Source organism: Anneissia japonica, unplaced genomic scaffold, assembly GCF_011630105.1.
Source record: "Anneissia japonica isolate Jap-2015-1 unplaced genomic scaffold, ASM1163010v1 scaffold287705_len1045735_cov187, whole genome shotgun sequence".
Classification (NCBI taxonomy): Eukaryota; Metazoa; Echinodermata; class Crinoidea; order Comatulida; family Comatulidae; genus Anneissia; species Anneissia japonica.
In genome coordinates, this window is record NW_022709509.1 from 972,748 (window position 1) to 985,448 (window position 12,701).

General features: G+C 37.4%; 1 protein-coding gene across 1 annotated transcript in view; it reads left to right on the forward strand.

The window, feature by feature from the left end:
- Nucleotides 1-12,701, forward strand: part of LOC117106721 — a 42,107-nt gene that overhangs the window by 26,267 nt on the left and 3,139 nt on the right. Inside the window, exons 5-14 of the mRNA XM_033248133.1 lie at nucleotides 515-730; nucleotides 2,920-3,129; nucleotides 3,633-3,875; nucleotides 4,476-4,651; nucleotides 5,841-6,021; nucleotides 6,249-6,458; nucleotides 8,918-9,127; nucleotides 10,108-10,473; nucleotides 11,158-11,487; nucleotides 12,202-12,392. Of these exons, the coding sequence (XP_033104024.1) occupies nucleotides 515-730; nucleotides 2,920-3,129; nucleotides 3,633-3,875; nucleotides 4,476-4,651; nucleotides 5,841-6,021; nucleotides 6,249-6,458; nucleotides 8,918-9,127; nucleotides 10,108-10,473; nucleotides 11,158-11,487; nucleotides 12,202-12,392 (2,333 nt within the window). The remainder of the gene's footprint in view (nucleotides 1-514; nucleotides 731-2,919; nucleotides 3,130-3,632; nucleotides 3,876-4,475; nucleotides 4,652-5,840; nucleotides 6,022-6,248; nucleotides 6,459-8,917; nucleotides 9,128-10,107; nucleotides 10,474-11,157; nucleotides 11,488-12,201; nucleotides 12,393-12,701) is intronic.

A 12,701-nucleotide genomic window follows, 5' to 3' on the forward strand; every position in this document is an offset into this window, starting at 1 on the left:
TATGCCCAATTATAGTCATGATATGCCTATATATGGTCATATCATACTTAGGCATGTCATATACAATTTGATAGTCTGGACAGAGCTTTACGAATAATAGTATAGCGCCTTTTTCCTATAACTTTCTACTCCCCAAAGGTACGGTAATGGGTCACGTCGTGAACCTTTCTTTTGTTATTAATCGTTGCATAAGTCTAGTCCACGGTAGTGGCTGTACTAAAGCACCGTGGTAACCCCTTTATCATTCTCGAAGTAGTGCTCCACGATTAAGTCTGTGCTTTTACCAGCCAAGCAATGAGCAAGTAGGATCTGGTATCAGCGCCGAATGTAATGAGACTTAGTTACGACACCCTGCATTCGCACGAATTGTAATACAACAAATCATTGCAGGTTTATAAGACCTAGGCCTACTACACTGAATTATGAAATATTTATTAAGGGCGGTTGCTGTTATAAAACATCATAATTTCCAATAATAAATGAAATGTATTTTGTTGTATTCAAAATAAACCAGGTGACTGCTTCCGCGATGGCGTACGACACAAGCACGGACAGACATATTACTATGATTGTGACGAAGTCTGCTACTGTGACGACGGCCAGGAAACATGTGCACCTCGATGTCAAGAGCCAGGAACCATGTTGCCTGACCCAGACACCTGCCCCCATCCAAAACTTAATGATCCATCGGAAGGTGAATGCTGCCCCTACTGGTCCTGTCCACCACCACGTGAGTATGTAAATGAAGTAAACTTGATACAATAAATGAATATAAATCAAAGCCTTTTTTCCATAAAATCGCTACACGCTATCGCCAACAGCTTTCGGTGATGCCGATTGGTCGGTCGAACGATTGCGCTGAAAACACTGTAGTAATAACGTAGCGATTTTAAAGAAACCAGGCTTTAAGTAAACTTTATCCAATCAAAAACAGGTGTCGATTACTCAACCCATTTCAAATAAATTATAAACTTCATCCAGTCAAAATATAGGCTTAATGAGGTAAAATTCAGTCCAAACAAAAACGTGGTACATTCAACGGAGAATGTTGTTTAGTTAGCATAATGCATAAGTTATAAGTGTGTATAAACGTCATGGAACATGTCAAAATGAATATATGACATATGGCTTACTGAAATGTATGGTGTAGTATAACTTTAGTCTTCAGTCAGTTAAAAAAAAGTTCAGTCGATTGATTTTATGTCCCAACGTCATCACGTATTTTTCTGGCACGTAAAATGCTAAATCTTAACACTCCACACGAGTAGTCAGTCCGGAAGTCGTCAAGTACACAACCTTGTCTAGGAATGTAACACTTGGGAGAAGAAGTGCTCTTGTACACGTCATGTGCCATCGTAGGCCTATATATCATTAGTGTCCATGTATATTATTAGAAATACATATGACACAGGACTGTAATAATAATAATATTCCTATAATATAATATTATATCAATTGGCAATGCATGGTAGACAACAAATTTTAAACTTCAGACGCTTAAATACAAACAAAATTTGCACCGTCCAATTCAGATTAAATTAATGTTTTATAATAATACCCAGTGAGGCCTCGAAAAGCATCTTGGATTGTTCTGCTGATCACTTGACATTCCAAAGTGAATTGTGATAGGCCCATTGCTAGGAGGCTTTCAATCAAGGAAAACTGATATTTGCGGGACGATGTTTGAACGGAAGTTGCTATCACTAAAATCTTCCCTAAAGTCGACGTGATACAATGCAAGCGAACTTTTCTTGGCACATTGAGTCATAATTCATATACGGATTTAAAACCAACAGTGTACTGTAAAGTTTAACAAGAACAAACTTTTAAACTGGGAGCCAACAATCTGGTACACCTAATGAACTTATACGACATTGTTCATGGAAAGTTACACTAAGGCATTTGGAAGATATGTAGAATTCATGTCGATCTTTAGGCATATATGCCGAAATGTCAAAATGTACCGTAAAGATAATCGCCGGTGTCGAAAAAAGGCGGTACTAATAGAACACGTTCTGTAACTGTAACGCTAAGTCGAGCGCACACTGCGCTCGACTGCGTCGGCCGACGCAATTTCTTAAGAAAAGCAACACGACGAGGCGTACGCAACTGATCGTTTTTAATGACATTTTGCTAAGTTTTATCATCGACAATCAGCAGACAGCGTCGCGTCCTCGCTCAAGCGCTCAACGAGAGCGGAGATGGGTTCGACGCAGTGTGTTCCCGGGGTTTTATTTAACGGTATTCTGTTTTGAATAAACGTCGCAGCGTACCATCCAACTTTTGTATCATCGGGACTTTATTAAATAACCGATTTCTCAGGTAATTATTTATACTAACGCTGCAACAATTCAGATAAGTCTGTGTACAACAAATGGTACCACTTTACTCTTCGATAATTTGTTATGGGCCGCTTTGGAAGCTGCATTTCAAATGTCAAACTGAAGACTGAAAATATATCGCAGTTCGTAATTTTTGTCATTTCGGTGTAGGCGTTTTTCAGTCATTAGATCACACATAGGCCTATACACTATGAAGAACCGGGGAACAGTTAAACACATTGTCAGCTCGCACAAGGAGCATTAATTTATAATGTTGTATGAAGCTAGAGCACAGTGTATTGAAATATGGTACCTATACTGAACTACTTCATAATACTCCAGAATTGAAAAAAAAAAAAAAAAAAAACCGAAATAAGAGTGCCATGGACACAAATAGACTCGAACCCTCGACCTTTCTCTATTGAAAGCTAAGAGATTTACCATAATTATGTTTCATTGCATTTTAGGCAGTCGATTTTTACAGTACACAGAGGGCGCACGCCAACTCTAATAAGCAAATTTGAGTTATAGCCGGTATAATATACACTTTTTCCTATTTCATAATAGAAGTGGTTTATTTTATGCCTTTCTTTCTCAGCTGGTTACTGTGAGATGAACGGAAACACATACGCCGAAGATGAATTCTTCGACGTCGATTGTTCTATGAGATGTCAGTGCATGAACGGTTACATCAATTGCTACCCTCGTTGCTCCCACACAGTAAGGCCTCCGTCAGCCGACTGCCCTAACCCAAAGAAAGTAAGAATTCCAGGCGAATGTTGTATGCAATGGGAATGTGTAGATATTGGTAAGAACAATTTTTATATATTTTATAAAATCTGTTGGTATTTCATTTGATGTTTCATCAATGTTTATAATCGATTGAGACCTTCATTGAATGTACTTTTAATATTGTTTCTACCAATAATCCTTATATAGACCTAAGTAATTGTAAATGTGTATAAGAACCTGCATTTCGTGTCGAATAAACTGAAGTCTGATCAGATAACTCTATTTGACTTAACAATATGTAATTTTGATAATGTGTTCATTAATACCGGTATTCTATTAGTGTAAAATCAGTTTTTCGCTAGTTGAAGAAGGCCTGAGATAGCGGACCGAAAGTTACTGGCGAGTTATTTTCGAATTTTACTGGGTTTACATTAATAAACACATTATTAAAGATTAATTTTATTAGCTATGCATCGAATAATTTATAAGTTATCGTAATGTTAATTCAGACTTTTTAGAAGACATTTTATTCCTACCGTAAAGAACGTGTAAATAAAACCGCGCCCTCTCTCGTTTAAGAACCGAAAACGTGTGTCTACATGCGGAGCGCAACACTCAACAACATCACGTTAGCCGACGGTGAATGGATTGATGAGGGATGCGACAGTCGATGCCACTGCACATTGGGGGAAGTGACCTGTATGCCGCTTTGTGATCAACTCGAAACACCTATACCAACTCCACTTTGTCCGGCACCGGTGATAACTAAAGTTAAAAGTACAGATTGTTGTCAAGTGGTAGCGTGCAACGATCCCGATAAACGTGAGCCCATATTTTAGTATTACGTCATTCAAAATTATATGAAAGTAATAACATGTCGAATTCATATTCTAAATCGATATTATCAGAATATAAGACTGTACAATAAACATATGTATATGTAGTACAGGTCTACAGGCCTTATTTAGCATAGACCTATAAAGTATAACCCCTATTAAGGGGACACCTTCGAGACCAAAAAAGTTTCTTTTTAATATGGATGTCCCTTGAATAAGGGTTAGTTGTATACTTTTTAAATATATTTTCTCTTGATTCGCAGCCCAAATAGTGTCCAAAAAGGAGGTTTTCCTCCGTATATAGGCCTAATGAGATATAACATTATATTTTAGACAGAAAAACATAACTATGTTGAAGCTTGGGTCACAATGCTTGAATTTTAAACCCACATTCGCAGATTCAATATATCTCATGCCAGTCCAACTTCCTAAGATTTAGTTAGACTTGGTTGCCGACAGCCTTGGTTTTTATTAGTGATAATTTACACAAAAATATCTCTGCAAATGATTGAAACTTATACTATGATTAACCATATGAAATAAAATAACGGCGTTGTCGGTTTTTTTTTTTCTTTACTTTTTTTAGCAAGTCCAAATGCTGTACAGGATGTGACAGTGTATGCGATTAATTCATCCGCCATTACCATAGGATTCGCTCCCCCGACAAATCCGGACCTTCGGAACATTTTAGACGGATACCATATCTATTACACCGATCAATCGGAAGAAGAGAACATCGAAAAGTGGTTGCGTTATCGACAGGTAATTTCCGCTCACGTATGCTTAATAATCATCTTCCTAACTCTACCGCATCCCTCAAAATATGAAAATACTTGTTTGATTTGATTTGATTTATTCCGTTTCATAAAACATTACATAAAACGAGCATGCTTAAAAATTCAAAGTATAAGTTAAAATGAACTAATTAAACCAGGATAACCAAAAAAGTTTTATTTATTTATTTATTTATTTATTTATTAAACTTATTTCCATTTGAGTCTATAAAGTACCATGGAACAATACAAAAATTCTTAAAATATGGCGTGATAAAATTTATTTTATAAAAAAGATGATCTCATGCACAGAGATGATTCTTAACTAGCGTTTTAAATCTATATGCATTATTGGTGGGCTTAATATTATGTTCTGGCAGTGAATTCCAAGACTTCATTGCATTATAATAAAAAAAAAGTAATTGTCCTATACCATTCAAACGTATCTCGAAATTGTATCTTCTATTTTTGGTACAGAAAAGGTCAACACAGACTTTTGTAAAGGACTTACAAATATTCTGATGACATCAAACAGTAATATATTAAATTTCCGGAGACTCGATGCGGTGTTTATCTTTCTAGTCTGTTTCCGATTTTTTTTAGTTCTTGGTTTAGCTTCAAACATATGTTTTCTTTTTAGTGCATTGAATTTTAGGTATAGTGAGCTATATTAAATCACATTAAATTATTCGGGGTTTTTTTCAGTGTCGCACGCCCCACCCCTCAAAAAAGCCCCAAGTCTCTCCCTACTGGAAATGTTCTAAGCAAAAAGTAGTTAAGAATCACCTCATATTAAAAAAAGATCAGAAAAAGCAACAAATCTTATCTGTACATTATATGCACTAGGTGTGCACAGGTGTGTGTAATGCTGTACAATGATAATTTTCTATCTTCGAAAAGTGAGTAAAATAAGAACAAAATTAGAACAATTTAACCCTGAAATTGGCAAACAAAATGAGAACACTGAGTCTGGGCAAGGTTTTCCCGCCTATTATTTAAAAAAAAAATTAGTATGTCCAGGGAACAACTGTTCCCTGGTATGTCCTATCTCTGCTATTAGCTTCAATTAAGACGTTTTGATACACCTCTTGTCAATCTCTTGGACGCACTGGATAGGTGTGCGCCAAACTCTTCTCCCAACACATTCATTGACTAGGCATGTTAACGTTTCTTTTTAGGATGACATCCCAGATGGATTTCGAATGACTGGGCACACGATAGTACAGATCAATAACCTACGTCGACAGGCAACGTATTACATCCGGATAAAAGTTACTATTCCGGAAAGTGTCGTCACACAATGGCATAATACACTTCCTGCTACCGATACGATCGTTATACGAACCAATGAAAAACAACGTAAGTTAAAATGTTTGGCCGTTAGTATGATTTTAAACATGTTACATCTTGTTTTCCCCATCTATGTGTTTGGTTTTGTATATTTTAGATGTAAATACAAAAAAAAAGAAAACAAATAATGCACTGTTATGAGGATTGTGCTTAGTTCGAATAAAGTTAATAAATAATTTAAAAAAAAAAAAATTTATATAATATATTTTTTTTGTTATTCAAATTTATATGTTTAGCCCAACCGTGTCACTATAGAGGAAAAATATATGAACATAACAAAACCTTTAACATCGGCTGTGAATCGACATGCGAATGCAAGTTCGGGCAGACGGTGTGCCGAGCACGCTGTCAAAAGGTGGACCTGCTACCATCTACGGACTGCCCTAGCCCTCGGCAGATCTACGAGCCTGGCCAGTGCTGTCCAACCTGGCAGTGTTTCCCCAACGGTAAGTGCATTGATTCACTTACACAGGTACTAATTATTATTCATATGTTTGCAAATACGATAGACAGCCCTCTATGGGATGCAGTATGGTGTACTGGTTGCTAATCAGTACGGTACTGATAAATTTAACAAGCTTCTCCATTAAGATAGAATGGTTTATCAGATCATACGCTTTACTATAATCAATAAGCATCAATGCATAATTCGTTTCCTTTGTCCGTCGCAGAGTAGCACCGATGCAATACTGACACAAGCGCGTCAATAGTACTTACACCTTGCATACAGCCAAATTGATGAGGGTTTATTTTATCCTTTATTTGATCCCAAATATGTTGGCCGATCAGTGCTTCAATCTGTTTACTTACAATTAGCGTTAGTGGAATCGGCCGCAGATCTTCTTCAATTACTTTGGGAGGGTTCATTTTCGGTATAGGCACAATATCAGCGCGTTTCAGCTCATTAGGCACAACCCCTTCTCTTAAACTTGCGTTAAACTGCGTTAACATAGTGGACCGGCCAATTCATCAGCAAGATCTTTATAGATCCATCCGGGAACGCCATCGGGCCCCGGTGCTTTATTACATTTAATAGCAACAAGCTTCTTCCTGAGAGTTTCGACGTCTATGATTAAATGATCAGGGACGTGTTCATAGGCGCTCTTAGGACAAGGCGAGGGAATTCGAGGATAGTGAAGACTCACAGATTGAAAAAACTCGTTAGTCTTCTCAGCCAAAACATCAATGTCGCCATTAAAAAGTCTGTTTGCGAGACCTTGAGCATAATTGGACTTATTCATAAATACGCGCGTGTGTTTCCACCAAGACCTTGAATCGGAGTTGAAAAGTTTCTTAACATTTTTCGCGTAGTATTCTTTTTTAAGCCGTTTACAGAGCCTATTCACACCGTTCCTCAATTGGTGGAACACGGTTTCATCTGCCCTCGAAGGCCAACTGTACTGTCGTTTACGTATTAACTTTTTTTAGTCGCGTCGAGACCCATGGTTTGTCAACATCTTTCTGAAATGTGATTTTAAATGGGAAGTGAACTTCGATAAGATCTTTAATAGTTCGGCTGAACATATCATTTTTCTCCTCACATTTCTCAATACGGTAAAGGTCTCTCCACTGTAAATTTCTCACACTAGTCATGAAATTGTCTTTAGCGTGTTGATCGTAGCATCTTCTAGTAATTTTTATCGTAGAAGGTCTATCTATTTTATATGCTTTGTTAGGTTTCCACAACACAACATTATGGTCGCTTCGTCTATAGGTGCAAATACATCAGGTTCCACGTATAATTCTTTCATGGAGGTAGATGTATATATACAGTCAAGAATTGCGTCCTTTCGAGTCACCTTCTTAACTACCTGTAGAAGAGGGTAACTTTTAAGTTGCCTGTCGTTTAAACGGTTAAAATCCCCGGTTAAAACAACACTAGTTTCAGGGTGATTTGTGCAAATAGCGTCGATACTAGCCATAATATATGTTGCACCATAGCGTTATCGTTCGCACCCGGAGGATGGTATATGACAGCAGTGGATATATTGGGGATTTTTCGGGGGAGTTTACGAGGTCTGATGGTAATCCATATAGTTTCAAACAGGTCGTCATGAAGAACATTCCAGTAAGTGTAAGGAATTGTGTTTTTAACATATAAAACAACACCACCTTTCTCACGCTCAATCCGGTCACGTCTAATAAAACTATATCCATCAAGAGCAATTAGATCATCTGGAACACTTTCTTTAAGATGAGATTCTGTAATACTGATGACGTCAGGCTTATACACAAGAATCCTTGTTCTAATGTCGTCCATCTTATTCAATAAGGATAGCGAGTTAGTCGAGTAGGTAAATCCCATTTATTGCTATGATCAACTAAATTTACAAGATTATTTTGGTTTGTGAAACGACGAGATTTTTGTTGGCTTCGCTTTCGATTGTTAAGAATAACATACTCGCTAACATGTTTCAAATACCTCGGTTGCTTTGTTTTCGTTCTCCTACCGGCACGTACACCTCTCCTTGTCTTTTTTGCTACGCTCGCTAGTCAGCCTAAGAATTCCAGCCATTCATTCATAGAAATTTCGCTCGATCTAAGATTTAAAAAACAATGTCAGAAAGTAGGACGTACATGCACAAAACCACAAAAGCAGCACAACAGACAACATATGAAATAAACATACGAAATCACTGTTCTTACATCAGCTCCCCTATAGCTCGAGAAAAAAAAATGATCGAACGAAAAAAATGAAAATGTCAATTCATGAACAATCAAACCGAGTATATTTTATGGGCCAACGCACATGACAACAAGAACGAGTTCTGTGTTGTGGAGAGCGATGCTGGTACATGCTGATGATGACAATAAACCCGGGAACTCACTTATATAAGTGAAGAAAATATGACACCGAGTAAATGCAATTTGTAATAATATACTATGTATGATATATTTTTGGTAGATGGAGATTGTAGACATAATGGTACTATCTACAAAGATGGCATGGAGTGGCGTTACGGATGTGACGTACGCTGCGAATGCAAGAATAGTAAAGTCCAGTGTCGTAACGTATGTACAAATGGAACACAGAATCTACCAGTTTACGACTGTAAATACCCTGTACAAATCAGCGTGCCCGACACATGCTGTAAAGAATGGGTCTGTTACGAAGGTAAGTAACATATAGCAATATATAGGGAACAAATGTAGGCTTATTAATCCAACACAACATAATGGTAGGTCGGCAATTTTAAATGTAGGCATATATATTTTACATTGGCTTCGCCAAGTTTTATGGTCCATTGCCAATCATTACTCCCCCAATAAATTGTAAAATGGTCACCACATGATAAAATCCATGGCTAAGATATCAGATTTGTGAAATGGACCTTTCTGGAGGGAGTGTTAATCAAACTTAATAATTGACCAATCACAACAAGCCAGGGATAGGCGTGTGTCTAACACACGAGTTGTCCCAATACGCACGTGTTTGCATATGTTTAAACATTGTCGTTTTGTGGGAACTTATCAACGACATACAAGGGGCGGGGCCTAATATAAAGCTCTGTTTCCATAGAATCGCTCACCCTATCGGCGACAGTCGCTTACAGTTATCGGGAAGGTTGAACCTGGTTCAACTTTGGCAATAGTGTTCCGACGATCACTCCTATCCGATGCAAGTTAATGAGAAATCCAGTCAAGATCGCATGACTGGAAAAGCCGGGCTGTCTTCCCGATTGCGTCAGGGCAACTAGCAATGCACCTTAATTCCGTCTGCAACGCAATCGGCAAAGTCGAACCCCGTTCAACTTTCCTGACAACTATCGGCGACTGATTCTATGGAAACCGAGCTTTAAGGTTCATTATACAACAGTACCTTAAAATGTCATTTTCAAAAAAAAAAATAAATAAAAAAAAAAGATACTAGATTCTCTAAAACTTGTCGGTTGGGCTTGAGCAACATGGAATTGTTTTGGACCTTTGAACAAAGTGAGAACATAATTACGAAAGTCGTAGAGTTATAGAAAAGACGTTTTTTCAAAGGAAGAACTAAATTAATAGACCTACACAATATTGGTGGAAGCACGAAGGTATGAATTGAAGACCATAATACGTAACATAAAACATCAAATTGTTGGTTTTTTTTTTCAGAAAAACCGCCAACACATATGCCTCTTCCTTCACTACCGTTACCCCTGTCTTCTTTCATTATTGAAATCACTGCGCATGACATAAACGCCAGGGAAGCTGTGATCACGTGGCCAATACTGACAGACGTGCAGCGCCAGTTCATCTCTTTATTTCGCTTGAAGTACCGAGAACTTGGCTACGACGTCAGAATGTGGAATAGTTCAATTGAGTTCAGACCGGAGCTGATCAAATACACACTGGTCAACCTGAAGCCATCTAGGAGCTACGTGGTGCAGTTAGTGGTCATTTTAGGGGAAATACACGAACCTGGTATCGCACTAGAACTGCAGACGAACAAAGTAGAAATCGACACTTTATGGGTTCCAGGTAAAACTTAACACGATGTTGGTGAACCTTTTCATAATAATGTTTAGTTACGGTACTCGTTAAAACACCGTTGCGTGCGTGAAAAGTTCTAAGAGAGGTTATTTTTTTTTGTTAACGATCGATAAAACTTTATATTATACGTAATAAACACCCATGTTTGACAATTTGAGTCCGCATAAAATGCCTTCCTTGAATAGTTACAAAGAAACGAGGCATGGTTTTGGGCGAAAATTCCAAAATGCAACCAATTAATAAGAAGTAAATGAAATAATAAAATAAAGTAAAGAAATTTGAATTGTTGGCCCTCTTCCTAAAAAAAAGAAAAGTGAAACACGAAATTTCCTACCGCTTACAGTCGCGGATCCACGAATTCGAATTACAGGCCCAGGAAGGGGTTACACCAGCAGAGGGTGTAGACCACGTCAGCCCCACCATGGTTGGGGCTGAAGTAAGAACATTTATGATTATGGCCCCCTTTAGGTGTCCGGAACTTGCACTACCACACCTAAATTTGATTATAATTTTCTTTTTTTCTCCATTCATTTTTGTCTTAATTTGAGGAGGCCCGTCCGGCATGGCATCTACCACTGATAATGAATAATTGCATATGCTGATAACACATCACACTATAAATTAATTGAAATGTAGATTAATAATCATAACAATAAATTATTATTTCAACAGCGGAACCTTACCCTGGAGAACCAATTGATATAGAGGTGCTATCAGTGAATTTAAATACAATCACACTAAAATGGGAGGCTTTACCGCAAGCTATCAACGTCGATCTCATTGGTTGGAGACTTACGTACGGCAAAGAAGAGGAACCAAATAAGATTAAAAGTAAAAGGGTTAAGAAATCAGCCCTGTCGTATGTTTTGCGTGATTTGGCGCCCTCACAGGCATACAAAATACAGCTTATAGGCCTCTGGGATAACGGTACGTTAACTCGCGAAGTGAGGTCAAAGATAATTTCTGAGACGACGAAAACGCCAAACACGACTATTAGTACTGGTGAGAGAGCATATTATTAATTTTATTTTAGATATTAATTTCTTTTAGAACTCTTTTTAATGGACATTTTCGCAAAGCCTTTAGAAAAATTTCGGGAATGTACACAAAACAACTCCACTCCCTAAATATCCTATGGAGATTTAGTTTGTGTAAAGCATCGTGTGTGTGTGTATGTTTGTCTTGTGTAAGGGATTGTCACCTACAAGTAGGATAGTGATATATTCGCTGTTGACAATCCTTGGCACATGTATTGTGTGCCTAAATAAATAAATAAAATAAATAAATAAAATAGACTGAAAGACTATGTGTCAACACAGTGAACACATAGTAGGTCTATATAATGTACTGGAGGTCCTATCTTACTATAGCTTCACGATATAAAGACTATGAAATTGAGTATTATTGGTCGTCATTGACGTCGCATAACTATGTACTATCATTACCTCTTTCTAAAATGGAATACACTGTGAGGTCTGCGTAAGGGGAGAATTTGTTTATCATTGTGAAGATAGCTTTTTAGGTATTAGATACGTCATACCTGATGTCTTTTTCTATTGATCGCCAACTAGGTCACTATCTGTCGAAATGGGGAGATAAAAACATATTTTTGAAATTTTGAAAGTATTAGACCATATCTGAATACCTCATCCGCTACGCCACAAGTATTATATATACATATATATTTTTAATATTTAAATATTTATGTTTTCGTAGGAATAAAGAAAGGATCTTCGACCGTAGGGGTCGCTGTTGGCATGGTTATTTTGGCGGTCATCCTTATTGTAGCGATTGTTGTGTTATATGTCAAAGTAATTCGACCGAAGACAAAGCGTCAATACGATGTTTATGTGCGAACAACAAAAATAAATTATGACAACACGTCAACGTATGATCAAATTTCTAAGGTAAATTATTGTTATGAATGATGATGGTAATAGTGATAATTTTACTTGAATGGTGATAATGATGATGATGATAATGTTTGTGATTATTATGACGACGACGGTGATGATGGTCATACATATCATGCCATACAGTGGTATATTAAAAATAATTGAATAAGCTGCACGTACACTGTACTATTGTTAAGATCCTCACCTAACACTTGTACTACGTTATAAAGTAATAAAGTTTTTAATTTCCTTGGTACTATTTTCGAAATGGAAGTCTGATGGGAGGGCGCGAAGGTGAAGTGTGTGTGTGTGTGTGTGGGG